The following is an 18,580-nucleotide window of genomic DNA, read 5'->3' as shown; positions in this document are numbered from 1 at the left end:
GTATGGAGGGGTTTACACAGACGTGACTATGGAGAGGTCTGGGTGTGGAGAAGTATTTTTGGTGTTCAGGTGTTTAGGAGCAGGGGTATTGTAAAAATAAGCATGAGAGACAAGTGCTTAGGTTGCATCAAATAAATGAATGATTTATTGAATATTAATTTTGCAGAAACATTTGATTTGACATACAATTTAGATGAAACAGCTACTGCCTCTTGTCCTCAAACGTAACCTTGACCAACGTTTCCATCCAGACTTACCTGCCTTTGTCCAGGGTCAAAGGTCGTGGGGCAAGAGAAGATAAAGACATGAATGCTTAAACGACAAAAAAAATACCTGTGAAATGTACTGATGTCACAGGAGTCAAATCAAGAATGTTTTTTATTGTGAGTTTCGTTATTTTCACAAAAGTTTCACATAACTGACACTAAAAACACTGAAAATGGAGCCATACGAAGCTCTCTCATTGTTGAGAACAGACACTGAACAACAGGAACTGGCTTCAATAGATAAGCATGAAAAAGTGAAAACCCAACCATAGTCTGATACATGAGTGCTGTCCAGAAAGTGAGATGTCAGTGGAGAGACCACAGGAATCTGTCATTTTCAAAGAGCAAACTGCAAATGGTGAAGTTCAGAGGACTGTCACTGCTCTTCCAGTTTAAAATGATAAGGATAATCTTACTAAAAGTTTTCTTTTTTTCCTTAAAACAATCTAATCAAATTGCTGGATTAATGGCTTTTCAGTTATGTACACTAGCCTTTTACTGTTCCTTGTGGAGGTAGATTTATTCTTGTGAATGGAAAGTGAATGCATGCCCATGTTTAAGAAAAGCAAAACAAAAAAATATATGTACACTTTATTTGTGTAATCCAAGAGGCCTTGTTAAAATAAATTTAATTTTCCAAAATGTCTTTACTCTGTTTTCAAAACAGGACAAAATAGGACTGACAAAAAATGATGTTTCCATGACAGAGAAAGTAAAATTCTATTCGATATTAAAACTTTGTCTTCTCTGATAACTTGCTTACAGATCTATCCTTCATGAACTTCTAGATGGATGTGCTTATTTTTCTCAACACACTTGGAAGAAGATGATTACAGTAAGCAATGACTGGAAGTTTTAAACATCGGGAAAATTAAAACTTTCATACCACAATGAACTTTTCTCAATGCATATCGACAATATCACTTTTGTGGAAAATACAGAAAAAAATGCATTGCATACCTGGTTTTCACAAACAAAGTACTGATTTGAATAACATACATTCTGTGCAATGTACTTTTACTCAAAGCAATGGCTTCAACTGTGGATAAAAGTAACATACACATAGCATGTCAAAAGCCAAAGCTGACCCACTCACTGGCACAGCCAGTGACTATCCTGGTCTTTGGGCATGTAAGCAGTGATGAGGTCATCCAGGTTAGACTCCGCCCTTCATAAAATGTTTTAAAGATTATGTAGATGTGCCATTTACCACGATAGATGTGATTGTACAAAAAATGTTGTGAAAACACAGAAATAATAGTCAATGTGAAAAGGAATGAAGATAAAAAAAAATGGCTCACATGTACCGATGATATCTCACATGATGAAACTTTCAAACTCATGGTATTGCATCATGGGTTACGAAGGTACTTGGTGGTGTGGTATGAAATCCCATTCAATTTATTTCTATTTTTACATAATGAGCTGTCAGTCAGGTATGTTCAAATTTGGAAGTTCAAAATTGTGTCGCTGTCTCATCATTGCACTAATTAAGTTCACGATTTATCCCTTTGTCTTCTGTGAAATCTCTTGTTTGTATAATTTGTTGCGTCATAATGGCTGTCTTGTTGAGTGCGTCGTTTCGTATGCAGTTGCTACGTTTATATTTTCAAAGCCGTCCTGTAGTGGCAGTTGTTGCTTCATGATGCAGTCTCCGTCTGTCGGGTTCACTCTGTCCGTCACCAAAAATACTTTTTTTAATTTAAACAATTTTTTTTTTTGAAGGAGGTTCTCCTGTCGGGGGCAGTCCAGTCTGTAGTAGGTAGGTGTAATGGTAGAAAAAGGTTGGTTGGTCTCTGATCTGCTGCTGTCTTGTCGGTTCGCAAGTTGAAGTTGCAGTTTCAGTCAAGTCATAGTTACGTCTGTTGGAGAGAAAAGCCATTAAACATCTGTTAATGCTGACATTACTCACTGTGCAAGTAACCATGGAGGTGTGGCCCTGCCGATTACACTTCCCTAGTAGAACCAAAGCAAAACAAAAGATCAGTAAGAATCCTTCTATTGAGGGCGCTGTAGCAGTGCATTGGCGCAGGCTTCGAAATATTGACCACACTCCTGTCATGCATGGGCAGGAGATACAATGAACAGGCCATAAGAAGTTTTTTTAGTCATGGTAAAATATTTCACCTTAGTCAAAACTGCAGGAAAAGGGAAATTGCAGAGAGCTAACAAAACACATTTTTTTTCTATTTGAAGCTGTCCATAAAGAAAGCATCTACTGGTGAAAGTTGATTATAACGATACTTTTCTTTGATGAGAACATGAAAAACACATAACATTTGTGATTTGTCAGAAGATGGGAGCACATTGACAATCTGCAAAAGTGTGCCATGAGATAAGGTCATGGACAATAATATCAAAATAAACAGGCCATTGTTGCATATATCCAAAATTATTTGTTTACCGTATGATAATTATTTTACCTACATGCCATGTGTAGTTCTTTTTTCACTGGCAGTAAATGTTTGACCTTAGTGAAAACTGCCTGAGGCTGATCATGCTTACTGTTGATGAGACGCTAGGCAAATTCAGCTCTTGCAACTGTGACAGAATTAGTATCTGTAAATAGAGACATGGCGGATGTCTGTGTCAACAGTTCACGTTGACTTGATCAACTAGTGTCACCAAAAGTGAAACCATTTGTTGTTGCTGGCTGAATTCAAACCGTGAAGTAACTCATTCACATCCCAGACACACTCTGAAAACATCCTTCGCTACGTTTTAAATCATATATCTGATACTTATGTACATGAAACCCTGCTACACATCCCATTCATGCTCCAGTGACAACCTATTCAAGTTGCACTAGTACAGAAATTTGCGAGAAATTAGCGAGAAATGGACACTTTCTCGCATTCTCGCATTTTTGCCCTGGCAATCTGCATATAACCCCTCTCCTTGGAACATATTTTCAAAATCTACTCCAAAGTGTAGACAGTTTGTGTAATCTTGACACCCACAGTGTTTAAACACTGAAGATGAAATTGTTTCCAAAATCTGATTCTGAATCTTCAGAAAAAATTGAAAAGACTGACATGAAACAACTTTTTAAACGGGCATTGTTGTAACGTCTGCTGATCAAGACCAAGAATCTAAGACAACTCAAAGGTCATGGTGTGACGGCTGGCCAGGGTGTTGCGGTCTTGTTCTCAGTTATGACGCGAGCAAAACTAGTGATCCTACTGTGTGCCCTCTACCACACTGGATTTTAAAACTATTTGGGTCAATTTACAAACAACATGAAAACCCCTTTGAGCCAGGCCTGCATGAATGCATGTAGTGACGTGCGAATTTTTTTTCCAAGGGTAGAGCATGTATGGATCATTGACATATCACATTAGCCAAGAGAACGGACTGGGCCAATCACAGACACAGCAATAATTTTGATAATCATAGTTTCTGTCTGATGGTATTAGATCTGGTTGGCAAAGGACAATCACTGGAAAAGAGTTGCTGGGATTTTGGCATTTATATAATGCCAAGGAAAACACTGAATTTTATCATAAAGTCAATCACTAAATTAAGGTGAAGTTGATAAATGAAATGATACTTATTGGTCAAAAAATCTAGGAAATGTCAACATTTATCCTTTCCATACATAAAGTTTGAAAATCTCATTCAAGAGTGCAATAACTGTCAAAAGTAACTCCAAAGGTGGCAAGTTTGTTTTAAAGTGTCAGAAAATATAATTCAAAAGTGGAATAATGTTGAAAAGCTCGTTTGTCCCATAAATCTGATACTTCCCTGTTCCCATCTTGGCAAATGCATTCATATATTCTCCCCACTTCAAACTTACTTGCATACTTACCCTACGTGAAGTTGATGGCATCACGGCCCTGTTCGTTGTCGTTTCCTGGCATCGGAGTCTCTGTCCTGGTCGCCATGGTGACTCGGTGGTGGTTCTGCTGCCAACACTTTTAGCCTCATTCCGCCTACTTCCTGACCATGGAGAGCAGTGATGGCCATCTGAGCACTCTGTTTGTCTGTGTGAAGTCCATGGCAGAGGGAGTACGGTCATGATTAATTTACTTGTGAGGAGGGGACAATTAGTCACTTATTCTACATCAACAATTTTTGTCAGCATTGAATATCATACAAAGATTATAACAATCAGCAACAAATATAAGCTACAGAAAAATTTGTGCATTAAAGGGACAAAGTCAGGCATTTTTCACCAATTTTGTTTGATGCAAGATACTACTTAGCTTGACATGTTGAAAGATACTGAATGAATGGGTGACCATGCATATATTCCACCCCGTTTTAGAGAAATTAAATGAAACTATGGCGAAAATGAATTAATGGTCATGACCATTAATTCATTTTCGCAATGGTTTCATATATCGTGTCTAAAACCGGGGTCGAATATATGTATGGTCACCCATTCATTCAGTATCTTTCAACATGTCAAGTAATATAAGTAGTATCTTGCATCAAACAAAATTCGTGAAAAATGGCCAACTTTGTCCCTTTAAGAACATCTTTAGGAGCACCAAGTATCTTTAATGGATAGATCAATTCAATTTGTTTTGTTTTGTTTGAAAAATCTTTCCTGGATACGGTAGTGCTTGATGGACATGCTTTGTTGTGGTATTATTTTTCACTTGGGCTTTAATAAATATTCATCTTCACATGATTAAGAAGATTTGTGACATGAAAACCAACATGTTACGGAAATGGATTGTAATATTCCCGATATTTATGTCTGCAGAAACTTATATCATAATTTGAAGAGTTAAAGCATAGCTTCACATAGAAACAAGCACATATACACTATTGTGTTCAAATCTTGTGTAAAAAACGTAAACCACAGTCTGATGGCTTTGTTGAGTTTTGTAGGAGGACTCCGAAATCTAGGGTGGATCAATTCTATGAAAAGCACAAACTGTGGATCCAAGCTATCCATTCAGTCTAAAAGACACACCAATGACACAACTATGGAAACTACAAAAATCACCTCGCTCTTATTTTTCACTGCGTCATAAAATATTCCCTGTGTTAGTCACAATTTTTCCTGAAGTACTGGTAGAATATGAAAAAATTTACCCCTGGTGTATCTGAATGACTTCAGGCACAAAAATATTGGAATTTGTTTACACAAGCTCAATACTGGTGATTTGTTTTCAATAATCTGAATGAATATGAAGCACAGAATTCCTAGGAAGTTATAACAGCCTATAGATGTAGTTAATGAATGACAGACTATAGAAGACTACCCATATGTATTGACTGTGACAACTCACCAGCATACTTGGCATAGCCATAGTTCCTGCTACCAAGCATGTACACATCTATCAAATTGCCAAATCGACTGAAGACGTCACGAAGTATATGGGAAGGCGGTGGCTGCGGATTGCATACAACAAACAACCTGTCCACAATTTCACTGTTAAGGACAATTTTAGAAAGGATGTTAGAATGTTACTGTCACATCGTACGAAAAAGGTTGAAGGAAAGAAAATGTTTGACTCAAAATACATCAGAGAATTGGTTGTCTCAATGATGCAACTACTTTCCTGCACAGAAATTTTATCAAGTACACTGAATTACACGAATGCTGACTGACATCAAATGCAACATACACGTCTTTATCCGTCTTAATTGTAAATTGACACAGTCGTACACTTGTGTGTGGACAGAGGAGTTACCTGGAGGGGCTAATCTTACCTGTCAGATGGCGCCAGTGGCTGAGGAGCTGGTAATGACACAGAACACGTTGGTGATCCCATGTCGCCGTAGCCATGCCTCACTAAAACCTGTGAAAAACTGCCTGAACCACCACTCTCAGAAACTCTGAAACACAGGAATAGAGATTAAACTACAACTCTATCAGCAGAAAAATTTCATAAAAATATATATTCACTTCAAAGCACTGCAAAAGATCATTCAAATGTTCAAGGTTTTATGTCTGGAATTGTTTTTTTCCACAGATCAACTTTTTTCTTCTCAACATTAAAAAGAAAATTCATCACATATTCTAACACTGATATAAAATTATTTGATACAAAAATATAAATATACAGTAGATGTATATGAAGATGAGACTCATTGTTTACATGTAAGGCCATGAAAGTGGTTGAATAGAGATACCGGTAGCATTTATTCATAGCCTTGAAAATGCAAATGCTGACAAAAACAAAACATGTCATGTTCAAAGAAATAATAGAACAAAGTATGTGGATGACACTGTACTTGTAAAAATACAGTATTGAGAAAAATCTTTGAAATTCAAATGATCAGTAGTGCTTGCATTCTAAAGAGCCTTACGACACTGGAAATATTTTTTGCGCCTGGTCAGAAATCATGGTTGTCCACAGAATGCATTATTTGCTAATGTTAAGGAATGTTTACGGGTACAGAAATTTGGGAACTAAGGCAATATTGGTGCTGTTGGCTGCCACGACAATAATGGTACATAACAAGGAACCCGGTACAATGAATTTGTAAACACCAGTAACATTTATACACCTTGTTGCGTACAGCTTTCAACAAAACCAGTGATAACTCACTATTATGTACAAACAAACCTCCTAATCATCTCTAGAAACTTGGCTGAGACAAAAAAAATTGGCTGAGCACACATATTTTCTATCAAAGTCTCTTTGCATCCATTGATATCATGTTCTAGCTAGTAAATGCGATGATGTTCGTTGTTACATGCCAGAAAAACAAATTTCAAACTGAACAGGGACAAATCAAGATCAAAGAGGTTACATATCTGTTAAAAGGGTCAAAACTTGACAATGGATTATGTTCAAACCCCTGGGATTATCCCAGGTAGATAAACATTTTCACACTTTACAAAATATTTGTTAGTTTTACATACCCTGAATGAGGACCAGATCCTAAAAGCCCAGAGTTGCTTCCACCAGAAGCACTATTGCCTTCTTTGCTAGCACCTATATCATCATCGATATATTTGACGGTTATCCGAGACCCTGGTGGATACTCAAAGCCATTGAGTTTCTCCTTAGCATACATGGCCGACGCTGTGGTGGTGAACCTCACGTGGGCTATCCCTGATGGTGTAGAGATGGTTAGAAAGTGAGAAAACAAAGCACTGAATCTGTTTTAGTATCAAGTCGTATTGCTCTTTTTCTGGACTATTGTGCTTTCTGAGATATGCAAATTTCTTGTACAAGTCTAGACCCCATATCTCCATCCCATTGTATGACATTTTTTCACAGTCATAAACGTAACTTTTCCATGATAACAGCTGTCTGAATGCATTTGAATGTATCTAACATCAACATTTGTTTCAAACTAGTGACACAGAGATACAGTAACAGTATCCTGCCAAGATCACATCACCATCACATCAAGTTGAGGCCATTAACATATTCACTTTTTAAAACCTTATCCCACCAAGTTCATATTTCACCGCCTTGTCAAGTTGGTTCAGACCAGAGGAGCATACCATGCTCTCTATATTGCATTTTGACAGAGACTTGAACATTTGAAAGCTTTGAAATCACTGATACTGAGTGGACATGATTTTTACTGACTTGATCCACTCTGACAGACATGCAAAGTAAATGAACACATGTATGGGTTTTTCACTCGACACGGCTTCTTAATGAGACTGCAAATGGGGAAGTGATAGGTTAAAAGAAAGATTAGTAGCCATTGAAAGGTAGATGTAAGAAAACAAGGTGATTATACCTCTGACAAGACCAGAGCTGTAGTCCCAGTTCATGTTGCAATATTCCATTCCTGGAATGAGATCAAACAACCTGGAAAGCTGTTCTTGGCTGACGGTACTGTCAACTGTAACCTGTAACTTCTGACTCACACTCATCAGGTCAGGTAGAGCCATTCCAGAACCGAATTCTGAAAGAGACACGGTAACATCCATATTTACCAGTAAATGTATATGCAATATGTTGGTCCTCTTTCTGAGGCTACCGTTCATTACAGCTGTTTGCATCAAAGAAATAACACGAAACACGTATGGTATCTGACCAACAATGATTGTCATCATTAATGATCCAGTTTATGTTGATGCTGCAGATGTGTACCTACTTGTAAACACTCTCAGATCATTGAAGTGTACATAAACCAACAGACTACCACAGCAAGCTAATTTTGGATGTTGGTATGAGTGGCTTTGCATGCATCTATGGCCAATCTGTCTGTTTGTGTCTGTACATGCACATCTGTTTCTGTGCCATTTTCTTATCACCATGGTAACTATGACCTACCTGGTCTAGGAGCTGAAACAGGGCCAGGACCTGGGCCAGGCCCAGGTGCACCATATATCTGGGGTGTGTTGTATGAATTGTAGGGGTTAGAATGGGAATTCATCATGTCACGCTCTCGTTCTTTCTCTTTCTCTCTGGCAATCTTGGCTATCTTGGGCTCGGCAAGTACAGCTTTGAAGGCTACGTTGGTGAAAATCAGGTAAATCTCATCTTAGCATGTTAAATTGGCATGGTATACAACAGACAGAGTTTTGATGGAGGCAAAGCATTAATGCTTTGTATCACATACTGTCACTTTGATTCCTCACATGGCATTCATTCATTTTAATTTAAAGCCACATTCTACTGTTCAAACAAACATACTACTTAATGGATTGCAACAAGCAAAAACTTGTAAAATCAGTATCAAAAGTATGAAGTTATCAAATAATGGAGTTGTTTGTGATATTGTTTGCATTAAAATGAGTCATTTTTTTATTGCATTGAACTGCCAATACCTTGAAATTTCACTCAAGTTTTTTCTCCCTAAATTTCCCTTGGTATGTGGGCTATGTTCCTAACACAATATTGCCACCAGTAAGCCGTGCATTCCAATATTCTGTCATTACAGACAGCTCCCATTAATCCAATTCTCAGTCTTTTGAAAACTGAACCTAGCCTTGGTTTGCATGAATTTTTAATGTGTCCGTTAAAATCAATACAATTTTTTTTCCGGTTAAAAACTCCTTATGTTCTTAATCCCATGTGAACAAGGCACACTGCATCATTTAAAGTGTTTATTGATTATTGAAGAAACAGAATCTTGTAAACTGGAAGTTCCGGTAAATGTGCCTATTACATCAGTGACCACCATGAGAGACTTTTTCTAGGGACTTAAGGAGCCTTTAACATCATTGTGGTGCAATTGTATACATGTATTAATATTTATGTCAAAGTCAATTTGTCATCTAAATTGCCACTTTGAAAAGAACTGAAAACTATCAGATAAATGTTTCACCAAAATTATTCAGTCCAAAGTGCTTATTTTTAACAAAAGTGACATCATTTACTTAAGGTAGTATGCAGTTCGAAAGTGAAAGATTTAAGGTCAGAGGTCACCGTGCAAAGTTTGGAACTAGAGAAACAAGTTACCTAACATTTACCGATATTTGAAATTCATAATGGCCACCATTCCTGTCTTATTCTAGTATATGGGAGGAAAAATTAAATTTTTGATTTTTGGAAAGCTAAGAATGTAAATTTTCCTTACTCCAAAAGCTTCAAAACAAGCCTTCATCAGTGGTAGATCAGAAAAGAATTGTCAAAATTTGACAGTCCCAATATCAGTCTCTGTGTTGCATTTTGCCTTTAAAAACACAACTGATTTCTCAGACCAGGATTTTAACCAGTCTTGGCATTCATTACAGAGAGCAAGTAACAATTGCCTTTCTCACCTCTGTCCACCCTTTCAAGAGCAAGCATAGCATGGGAAGCTTTGTGGAACTTGACATAGGCAAAGCCTTTTGGATCGCCGGTGCTCCTGTCTCGTACAATATTGATGTAGTCCACATCACCGTATTCTGGATGGTGGGCAAAAGGCATAATCAAACATGAAATAGATAACACATTCTTAAAAAGATTTCTTTTTTTTCCGAATGTACCATGGGGGCACAAAATAGCAGCACTGAGTATGTCCATAATTTTCAGTGACTTAACAGCATAACTTTAAACATGCCTATATTTTTTCTCAGGTTTGTTCAGAGGAAGTTTGGTAAAATTATTGTACCATGTAAACTTGACTTTGGTCCTGCTCTTTATCCAAATATCACAGCTTGCTTATTTCTCTCTAATGAGAGTCAATCTATGAAAAGGGGTATGGGGTCAAAGGTTGTATTGGTACGTATCATGTATGCCATTCCTAGCCTACAAAAGTAAAGTCACCCTCCGAAAAAAGACATACAGATAATATGAAAATATTCCAATACGTTGGAAATTTACCTTCAAACTTTTGTTTGATGTCGTCCTCCGTCATCGTCTTTGGAATGATGATAAACAACCTCATCAGTTCTTCGCTTTGATCAATGTCACGTGAGCTGCCCGATGATCTGGAGTTGGCCATCATAACCTGGGGGAGAAGATGAAAATCAATTTGACCGGTAAAAAGGAAATAAACAAAGATGGGAAAACAGTTTGCACTGTTCATAAGTCAGTGGACATCCACTGTGACAAGACCCTGCAATTGCAAGTATTTCATCATTCGTCATACTTGTCTTCAAAAAATTTCTTGCTTACCATATGAAACAAACTGAAAAACAATATTTTGGGTTTGTTAATTCAGCTGAAATTACAGCCACTGTTATTCATGGGAGTGACCAATGACCATGATGTGATTTCATGCAATACAATGTGGTACACTGAAAATATGTATGAAGCCTGCATACTCTGATTTATCAAAACTTTGATTTATTTAACAACTCATCTATTGTGCCTGTGACACTAGATAATCTGGCAATATACTGATTCTAGTTTGGATTATGCTTATACAGACCTGCCCTCTCAGATTATTACTAAATTAAAAGAACCTGCACATAGTTGCACGACTAGGCAGTCCCCCTCATTCATGAAAGGTCATGGGGTCTTGTCTCCCAGTAAGAAAAAAGGCGTGGGAAACTGACCCACTCTGTGTAAACCTTGCCTGAACTAATGATTTTTCACATTCCTAGTGACCCTGAGACTGTTGTTTACTCTTGTGTTACCATGGTTGTTTATGTATTGTCTCAAGACTGAGGAATAGTAACAACCCATAAGATTTTTCAATCTTTTGTCCAGTGTTCCTGTTATTTCTGAAGACCATTCAGAGTCAGCACGGTGTGAAGAAGCAATTTCACCTGTGGTGAAATCTACCAATGCAGGCACATACAGAAAAAAAAATTGGTTGCCACGTCAATGTTGAATTTTTGCAAAATAATCTGACAAATATGCAAATTAATTTTCAGAGTGACTTCATATGAAAATATACCTCGGGCTCCAATGACATTTTATGGATATGCACAACATTGAAATGAATGAACACGACACATGACTTCAGTAAAAACTTAAAATCGCTTTAATATTCTTGCACTGGATCATAGACAGTGGAGCATCTATGATTGGATATTCACATCGTGCTAAAGTGACATTTCAGACAATGGAGACAACAGTGCAACATCTGTCTAGACTTACTTAACGAGATGCAAATGAAGAGTGAACAATTAATACCTCGTTGCTAGGAAACCATGCTTTGTTTCTAATGATGAAAAGACGCTGATGTCTTTGTCACTACACAGGGTGACTACGATGACAACATTTTCGGGACAAGAAGTATGCATTGCGCTGCTGTGCACATGAACTGAAATGTCAATCATGGTTATGCATGGCGTTAGTTGATGTCCCACTCATGCAATCAACTGGGTGTTATTTGTGTGCGATATACTCAAAAGCATCTTGAAATATTTCATACATTCTTCAAATCTTATCATCGTTCATGTTAGCAAATTCAGTTTTGTGGGGAAAAAAGTAGTAAAACTAGCACTTTTATACTGTTACTGCTAATAAAACCCGGCAGTCAATTACAATAGTCGATTTCTCAGGTGAACTCTCTCTCAGGTTGTGCATTTACAAAGCACAATACATGTATGGCAACAATCTGTAAACACCAAATAGTTTACTGTGCATTCCTGGCTTCATTCCTCGCTATGGTAATTATCACCCAAAACGTTATCCATGTATACCAAAATGTTTTCTGTGTTTGCACGTTTCATTTAGACCATTTACTATGATCCCAAATTTCACATCATGTGTTATAGAAACAGATCATTACAGATATCAATTTTACCCGTATAAAGAATAGAAGCCACTGCATACTGTTAATGTTATACCCAGTCCATGCACAGAGTATAAATAAGATGTATGTTTTTGGTTGTTTTAGGTTGTTGAAATTTGTGTCTCTTTTTCTCTTGGTGAACACGGAGTACTGCGTGACCACGTTCCCTCTATGGCGTGACGTATCATACATTTAGTTGATTCCACACCTTTAAAGCTGCACATGAATACGTGTAGCAAATCAGTATATTGACATTCTTTCTCACCTATTTAGTTTCTCTCTTCCATTCTGCTTTCATATATTTCACTTAAACTCTTGTGTTTGTTATGGTTTTACTGTCTGAATTTTTTTTAATTTTTAGAATCCTTAGGGGCCGTCGATAATAAAAGCTGACGCACGACAAACGTAATTCTTTCGTTTAGGGGGGGAGGGGGTAAAAGCTCATTTCGTTTTTTGGGTGCGCCAAAATCGCATAAGGATTTCAACTATCGTTTTCGAAGTGGGACTTTGCGGCGAGAACGCAAAACTGCCTTCGCCTTCATCAAGAACAGAATGACCATAAAATACGCAGACAGAAAAGACAAAGAAAAAACATGAATGTGAAATAAAAACTTATATACTTTTTCAACTTGAAACATGTGTGTGAAACCTTTTCCTGCGTGCGAAATACATTAAAATGTTTTGTCTTAAAAAGTGAAACGCGTAAAGTGGAGGTTTATTAATTAATGTGCCGTTCCGGTATTTTTTCATAGGCGTGCGGAACGGAGAGGTGCGTGTGGGTTTGTCAGAAACGGCATCATAATACGAAATTGATTTCGCATAAGAACTTTCATTTTGAGGGGGGAGGGAGGGGGTTTCAAGTAAAACGAAGGAATTACGTTTCTTGTGCGTCAGCTTTTATTATCGACTGTCCCTTATTGCAATTTGACATGAATGGTGGTCTGACCCCCCTACCACCACCACCACCATTTTATGGAATTACTTTCCTTGTGTGTCAGCTTTTATGATTAATGGTCCTTAATTCAGTCAATGGATATGATACAAGTCATTCTAATATATAATCATCTCTTGGAAAACATTGCAATGCAGATTAATTGATGCCAAGGAAACCAATATTTCTTGTAATGACGAGGCAATCAAAATCATTGTTTTACACAACAATGTATGAATTTCCTCCAAACACTATTAAAGAACAAGCTATATGAATGTGTAGCTCTGTTCACTGATGAAATTGACACCCTTTTAGAGAGAGTTCTGTAACATCTGCTGGAGCAAATTTCATGCTCATTTAAATATTTTAATTAGGACTCCAAGGAACACTTATGACACGTATCATACCAATTGAGACTCTGACTGCAGTTTCTGAGTTTTTGATTACTGACCGATCACAAAAAATCTCATCTGTGTAATTTTGGGACTTTCGCACCAAATACTGATATAACATACTGTGGTTGTACACCTTTTGTACACAGTATGCAAATGAGGAATTCAGCGTGCACAGTACTGCACCAGCAAAGCTCCAAAGTTGGAGTGATAATGAAGTAGCACATAAGTACATACATGAACACATAAACGATGGCGTCGATACAGGTGATCGACACCAACCGATACCCAAAGCTCTCCGTGCTGTACCTACCTATAGCAAATCGAAGCCAACAACTTCATCTGCATTGTCAGTTTTACAATAGCAATTTCAATTTCCTCTTGATGGGTAATTTTATTTGATGAGTTCCATTCTATCACAATCTCTCGAACAGGCCCACAAATCATAAACTTCAATACAGCCAGGTTTAACAACATCATAAAATTGCCTAACTATGAAATAAAATGATCCACTGTTGAATGAGAAGTGGAGCAAAGTTGGCAGGCAAGTGAGACTGAGCAGTCAAGAGGGTCAGCCACTGTGAAAATGGCGAAAAGATACAGTAAAAGAGATACTAAATACTTAGCCATCCCACTTTCACTTACAAAGAAAGGTCACTCCTTAACAACAGTGTCACACTGTTGGATCACTTGAAAACATATCCCATTTGGCCTTTATAAGTTTAGGAGTTCCCTTGCATACATGTACAATGTGAAGTCATTATTGATTATCTTGCAACGTTCAGTTAAAAAGTTTCAAACATCAATAAAGGGCCAGATATACTAGCAAATCATTTCCATATTTCCATTCAAGAACAAACTTACCCCAAACATCCCCTACCAACCATCACCGCCATAGGAAGGTGTTTGCACACATGCACCCTGACTTCGACAGCCCCCTCCCCCATCTGTCTCTACTTGACAAATTTGTACACAGTCCCATAAGGATCACAATCAATATATATATATATATATATATATATATATATATATATATATATATATATATATATATATATATATATATATATATATATATATATATATATATATATATATATATATATGAATGACGTCCTATATAAGGAGGAAGAAAGACATGCAAATCCCAATGAAACTAGAAGCAAAATATAATCATGTAAAAAAAATAATGAAAATAGCACAAAAGATGAAATCGGACAAATATGCTAGGAGGTTAAGAGAACAGTGTATGACCAAGGAGACTATTGATACTGAAATGCTAACAATAGGCAGCAATAGTTATACTGTAGCAGGTTCTAAATCTTCTTTAAAAGTTTAAATTTGTTAAAATTTTCTTTGAAACCAATGACATCTTCACAACTATGAGAAATTCAAGTTCAAAAGAGCGACCACTGGTTTGTTTAATATTGATATTTCAAAACTAAATGTCAATATTTCAGACTGTTGATGAGTATCAAACAGATGACATATCACATCAAATGGAACTTTTGGAAGATAGATCGGCAAGTTCTCAATAAATTGAGCATAGTTGTCAACTAAACTTGAAGCATGGATATTGTGACCTGTTAAAGCCCAACCCAACCCAGGGGGAAACACAGTAAGTGTGAATATGTTACAGCAATGGAGTGTTCTCCACTTCAGTGCAATGATACAGCAAATGCAACTCATTTGTACCAATCAGTTTGATGATCAGTTGGAATGAGTATTACCCTATCAGCAAATGTGAAACATGTGCATGCATGCTCCCAGTTCACACGTTAAATATTTCAATGTTTAGGATTATCATGATTGTAAAATATTAAGTAGATGGACGCTGCCGATTGATTTATCTTTCAGGGACATAAGACAAACTGTGCCACTTGAATAATAAAGCTAGGGTTTTAAATTAACAAACATTTGAGACCAGAAGCCATAGGTTTTTCATTTTTTAATCACAGTGATGGCAACCCTTGTGATTGCCAGTTTTATGCCTTGGAATATTTGGAAACTGTCACACAAATATTGATGACCAAGCATACAGATTGAGTTGAAGTCCTTCCATCAGTGTCATTGAGCTTAAAACCTTCTTATGAGGTTTTACCAACAGCAGTTTTCCAATTCTGTACCTGTCACTTCATGCAATTTATTCCTAACTGTAACCTCACAATGAAAGATAATTGTTGCTCATCACCGACAGTGAAGGTAAAAGGCAAACTTCAGCTCAAACTTTTCCGCAAACAAACTTTCCACTGTTGTCTTCCAAAATCATGAGCAAAAATCGGAGGTCACTATGCAAATTTAGGTGCTAGAGAAACAAATTACCAAGTGAAACATTTCAGATTTCAATTTGAAAATCAAAATGGCTTCATCCCTGCGGGCAGAAAATAAAATTCCTGATTTTCATAAATTAAACTGATGAAAACTTCATTTAATCTGAGCTTCAAAATGAGCACCCACAAGTGGTAGGTAAAAAAAATATTGTAAAAGTTTGAGTCGAAATATCTGTCCCTGAGGTGGACTCTGCCTAGAGGCTGGTACATAGGTAAATTTTACCATGTTCCATGGTCATGTTATTTGGGTTCCCCTGGGAATATCAAAGAAATCTTAAGGGACAACAGAAATGTTACAAGGGTTCCTAAACCATTTAATGCAGTGCCTAAACCTTGGCAAAAACACTGACTGAGTTACATGAAATTGTTTGAACACAGTTCAATCACTTTGTAATAAATCAGCTGTTTCAACTTAGACCCTAGGTTGATTTCCGCAACAAGTTGAAAAGGAGAATTTTACTAATTACAGCATATGTCCGTGATGTTTATTGTGTAATGGCCATCCCTTTTTTTTTTACATTTGGAAACCAACAGTATGCCCCAATGGTCTACACGGAACGCAACAGAACAGGCTGTTTATTTTTAACATCAAACCCAAGGGCTCCCATAGAGAGCTAAGACGAGCATGTGAACACCCTACATCATACATGAGTAAAAAAAACATTGGGCTGAGCATGAACCCTGCACAACCGTCAACTAACTACATGTTTAGTTTTATAATCTATTCATTGATTTGTTTTTTATCAAAATCATACACACATGATATATATATATATATATAATATATATATATATATATATATATATGTATATATAATATATATATATATATACATATATATATATATATATATATATATATATATATATATATATATATATATATATATATATGAAACAATAAACACACATACACTTTGAATACACATAACTGAAATTTCATCAAAATACCCTAGATTAATGCAATATTGTTCACACTAGATCGTTTGTACAAATTTTCAAATGCCATGACAATATTATTAACCATTTCCCTCTAGGATTGTGCAGAAAATGCACATATTAATTTATTTTGCTGTACACGTAGTCTTTTGTTCACCGATATTGTTACATTAAAAAAAGCATAATTCGTTACCATATCCTCATGCAATAATTACATACATGTACAGTCGAGTTAAGAGTTGCCTTCAACCTACCTTAATTGGTTTGGTTTCGCTCCCCAGTGCTTTACCGTTCATCTGTTCCATGGCAAGCGTCGCCTGAGACGCTTTTGCAAATTTGATGTAGGCCACTCCGCGACTCTCTTTCGAGCCCCTATCCCGAACGACCCATACATCTTCGATTACGCCATAACGATCAAAATAACGCCTAAGATCCTCCTCTGTGTGATGCCTCGCGCAGACTATGAAGAGGCGGCTGTACGGTGGACGGTCGCAATTTATAGTACCACGTCTAGAGGCGCCTCGGTCGTCGTCGAAGTCAGCCATCATTACTCCCTCTCAGCGCAGACGGTAAAGGTCAGACAGACAGTGGAGCACGCCAGCATGAAGGACCCTGCATGAAATGAGACCCCCTAACTTACCACCGTATTATTTACTGTTGGAAATACATATGTATCTCATTTCAGTTGTATGTATCTAGTGGATGCCTGCGTTTGACCAGTTATTGTCTACTTTCAGTGGGTCAAAGGTCTAAATTTCGTGCGTATTTTAAAATGTCCATCAAATTCACTGTTAAATGAACCGATAAATATATTTCTCAGTAAATCTCGCCCGGTTATCTCGCAAATTGCGAGATTTAATACATTCAAGCCAAGATATGCAAACTTGAGAATTAGTATAAAAGTAGTCTGTTTCAATTAAGTTCAGATTACATTTGCTTTTAACAACGGAGAACTTGACTATCTACTTCACCAAAAGTGCAGTCTCACCTGCAAATATTGAGCCTACATCATGCATCACTGCACTTTTTAATAGCAGGTCAAAACATCAACTCAACAGAGTCTGATCAATCAACCATATTAGCAGTTGTCATTTGCATAAAAAATCAACCATATTAGCAGTTGTCATTTGCATAAAAAATCTACATAAATTAATATTGAAAACGCCACTGGATCTACGCGTCAATCGACTAATTTCTCGCCCTTTGTTATGAAAATCATGACCTTTCTTTTCAAATATAAATTTCGGGTTTCAAAATCTCTGTTTGGGGATACCCAGCCACATGAACACATTATGACGTTACCAACTTACATCCTCGACGAGAAGAAAAGACTTCACCGATGAAAGGAAGATGTTATTCCCACCGCAGCGGTGCGGATAAAGAATTTAAATTTCTTATTCGTACCGCAGCGATGCGGAAAAGGAATCCACAGTCCCCTGTGTCCTATTCCGCTCTGCGTCTATGCGCCCATAGACGTGTGTACATATGCCTGAGAAAAAGAAAGTCAGGAAACCAAATGGCTATTTAGTATAGGGATTATGCCACCATGTCATCTTCGACGTTCGATTTTACTGTGAAAAGTAGCAAGCTATCTATCATGTATAAACCTGGTACTTAATTTGCCTCAAAAAACGCCCGTTTCGTGTGATATTCGGCCGAATCCGACGGATACATCGCTAA

The 18,580-nt window shown here is 37.1% G+C and overlaps 1 protein-coding gene across 1 annotated transcript; it reads right to left on the bottom strand.

Annotated features, from left to right (window-relative positions):
* Positions 1-117: 117 nt before the first annotated feature.
* On the bottom strand, positions 118-17,525 carry LOC139140969 (RNA-binding protein 45-like). Its single transcript, XM_070710488.1, has 10 exons — positions 17,155-17,525; positions 10,445-10,571; positions 9,901-10,026; positions 8,468-8,647; positions 7,929-8,096; positions 7,093-7,285; positions 5,934-6,059; positions 5,510-5,652; positions 4,075-4,249; positions 118-2,128 (listed from the first exon to the last, which is right to left on the bottom strand). The coding sequence occupies exons 1-9, from the start codon at positions 17,446-17,448 to the stop codon at positions 4,095-4,097; spliced, it is 1,512 nt and encodes a 503-aa protein (XP_070566589.1). The 5' UTR covers positions 17,449-17,525; the 3' UTR covers positions 118-2,128; positions 4,075-4,094.
* Between the last annotated feature and the right edge of the window lie 1,055 nt (positions 17,526-18,580).

The sequence above is a fragment of the Ptychodera flava genome, chromosome 9, assembly GCF_041260155.1.
Source record: "Ptychodera flava strain L36383 chromosome 9, AS_Pfla_20210202, whole genome shotgun sequence".
NCBI lineage: Eukaryota > Metazoa > Hemichordata > Enteropneusta > Ptychoderidae > Ptychodera > Ptychodera flava.
Note: the sequence above shows the minus strand (reverse complement) of the source record. Positions and strands in the feature narration are given on the sequence as shown.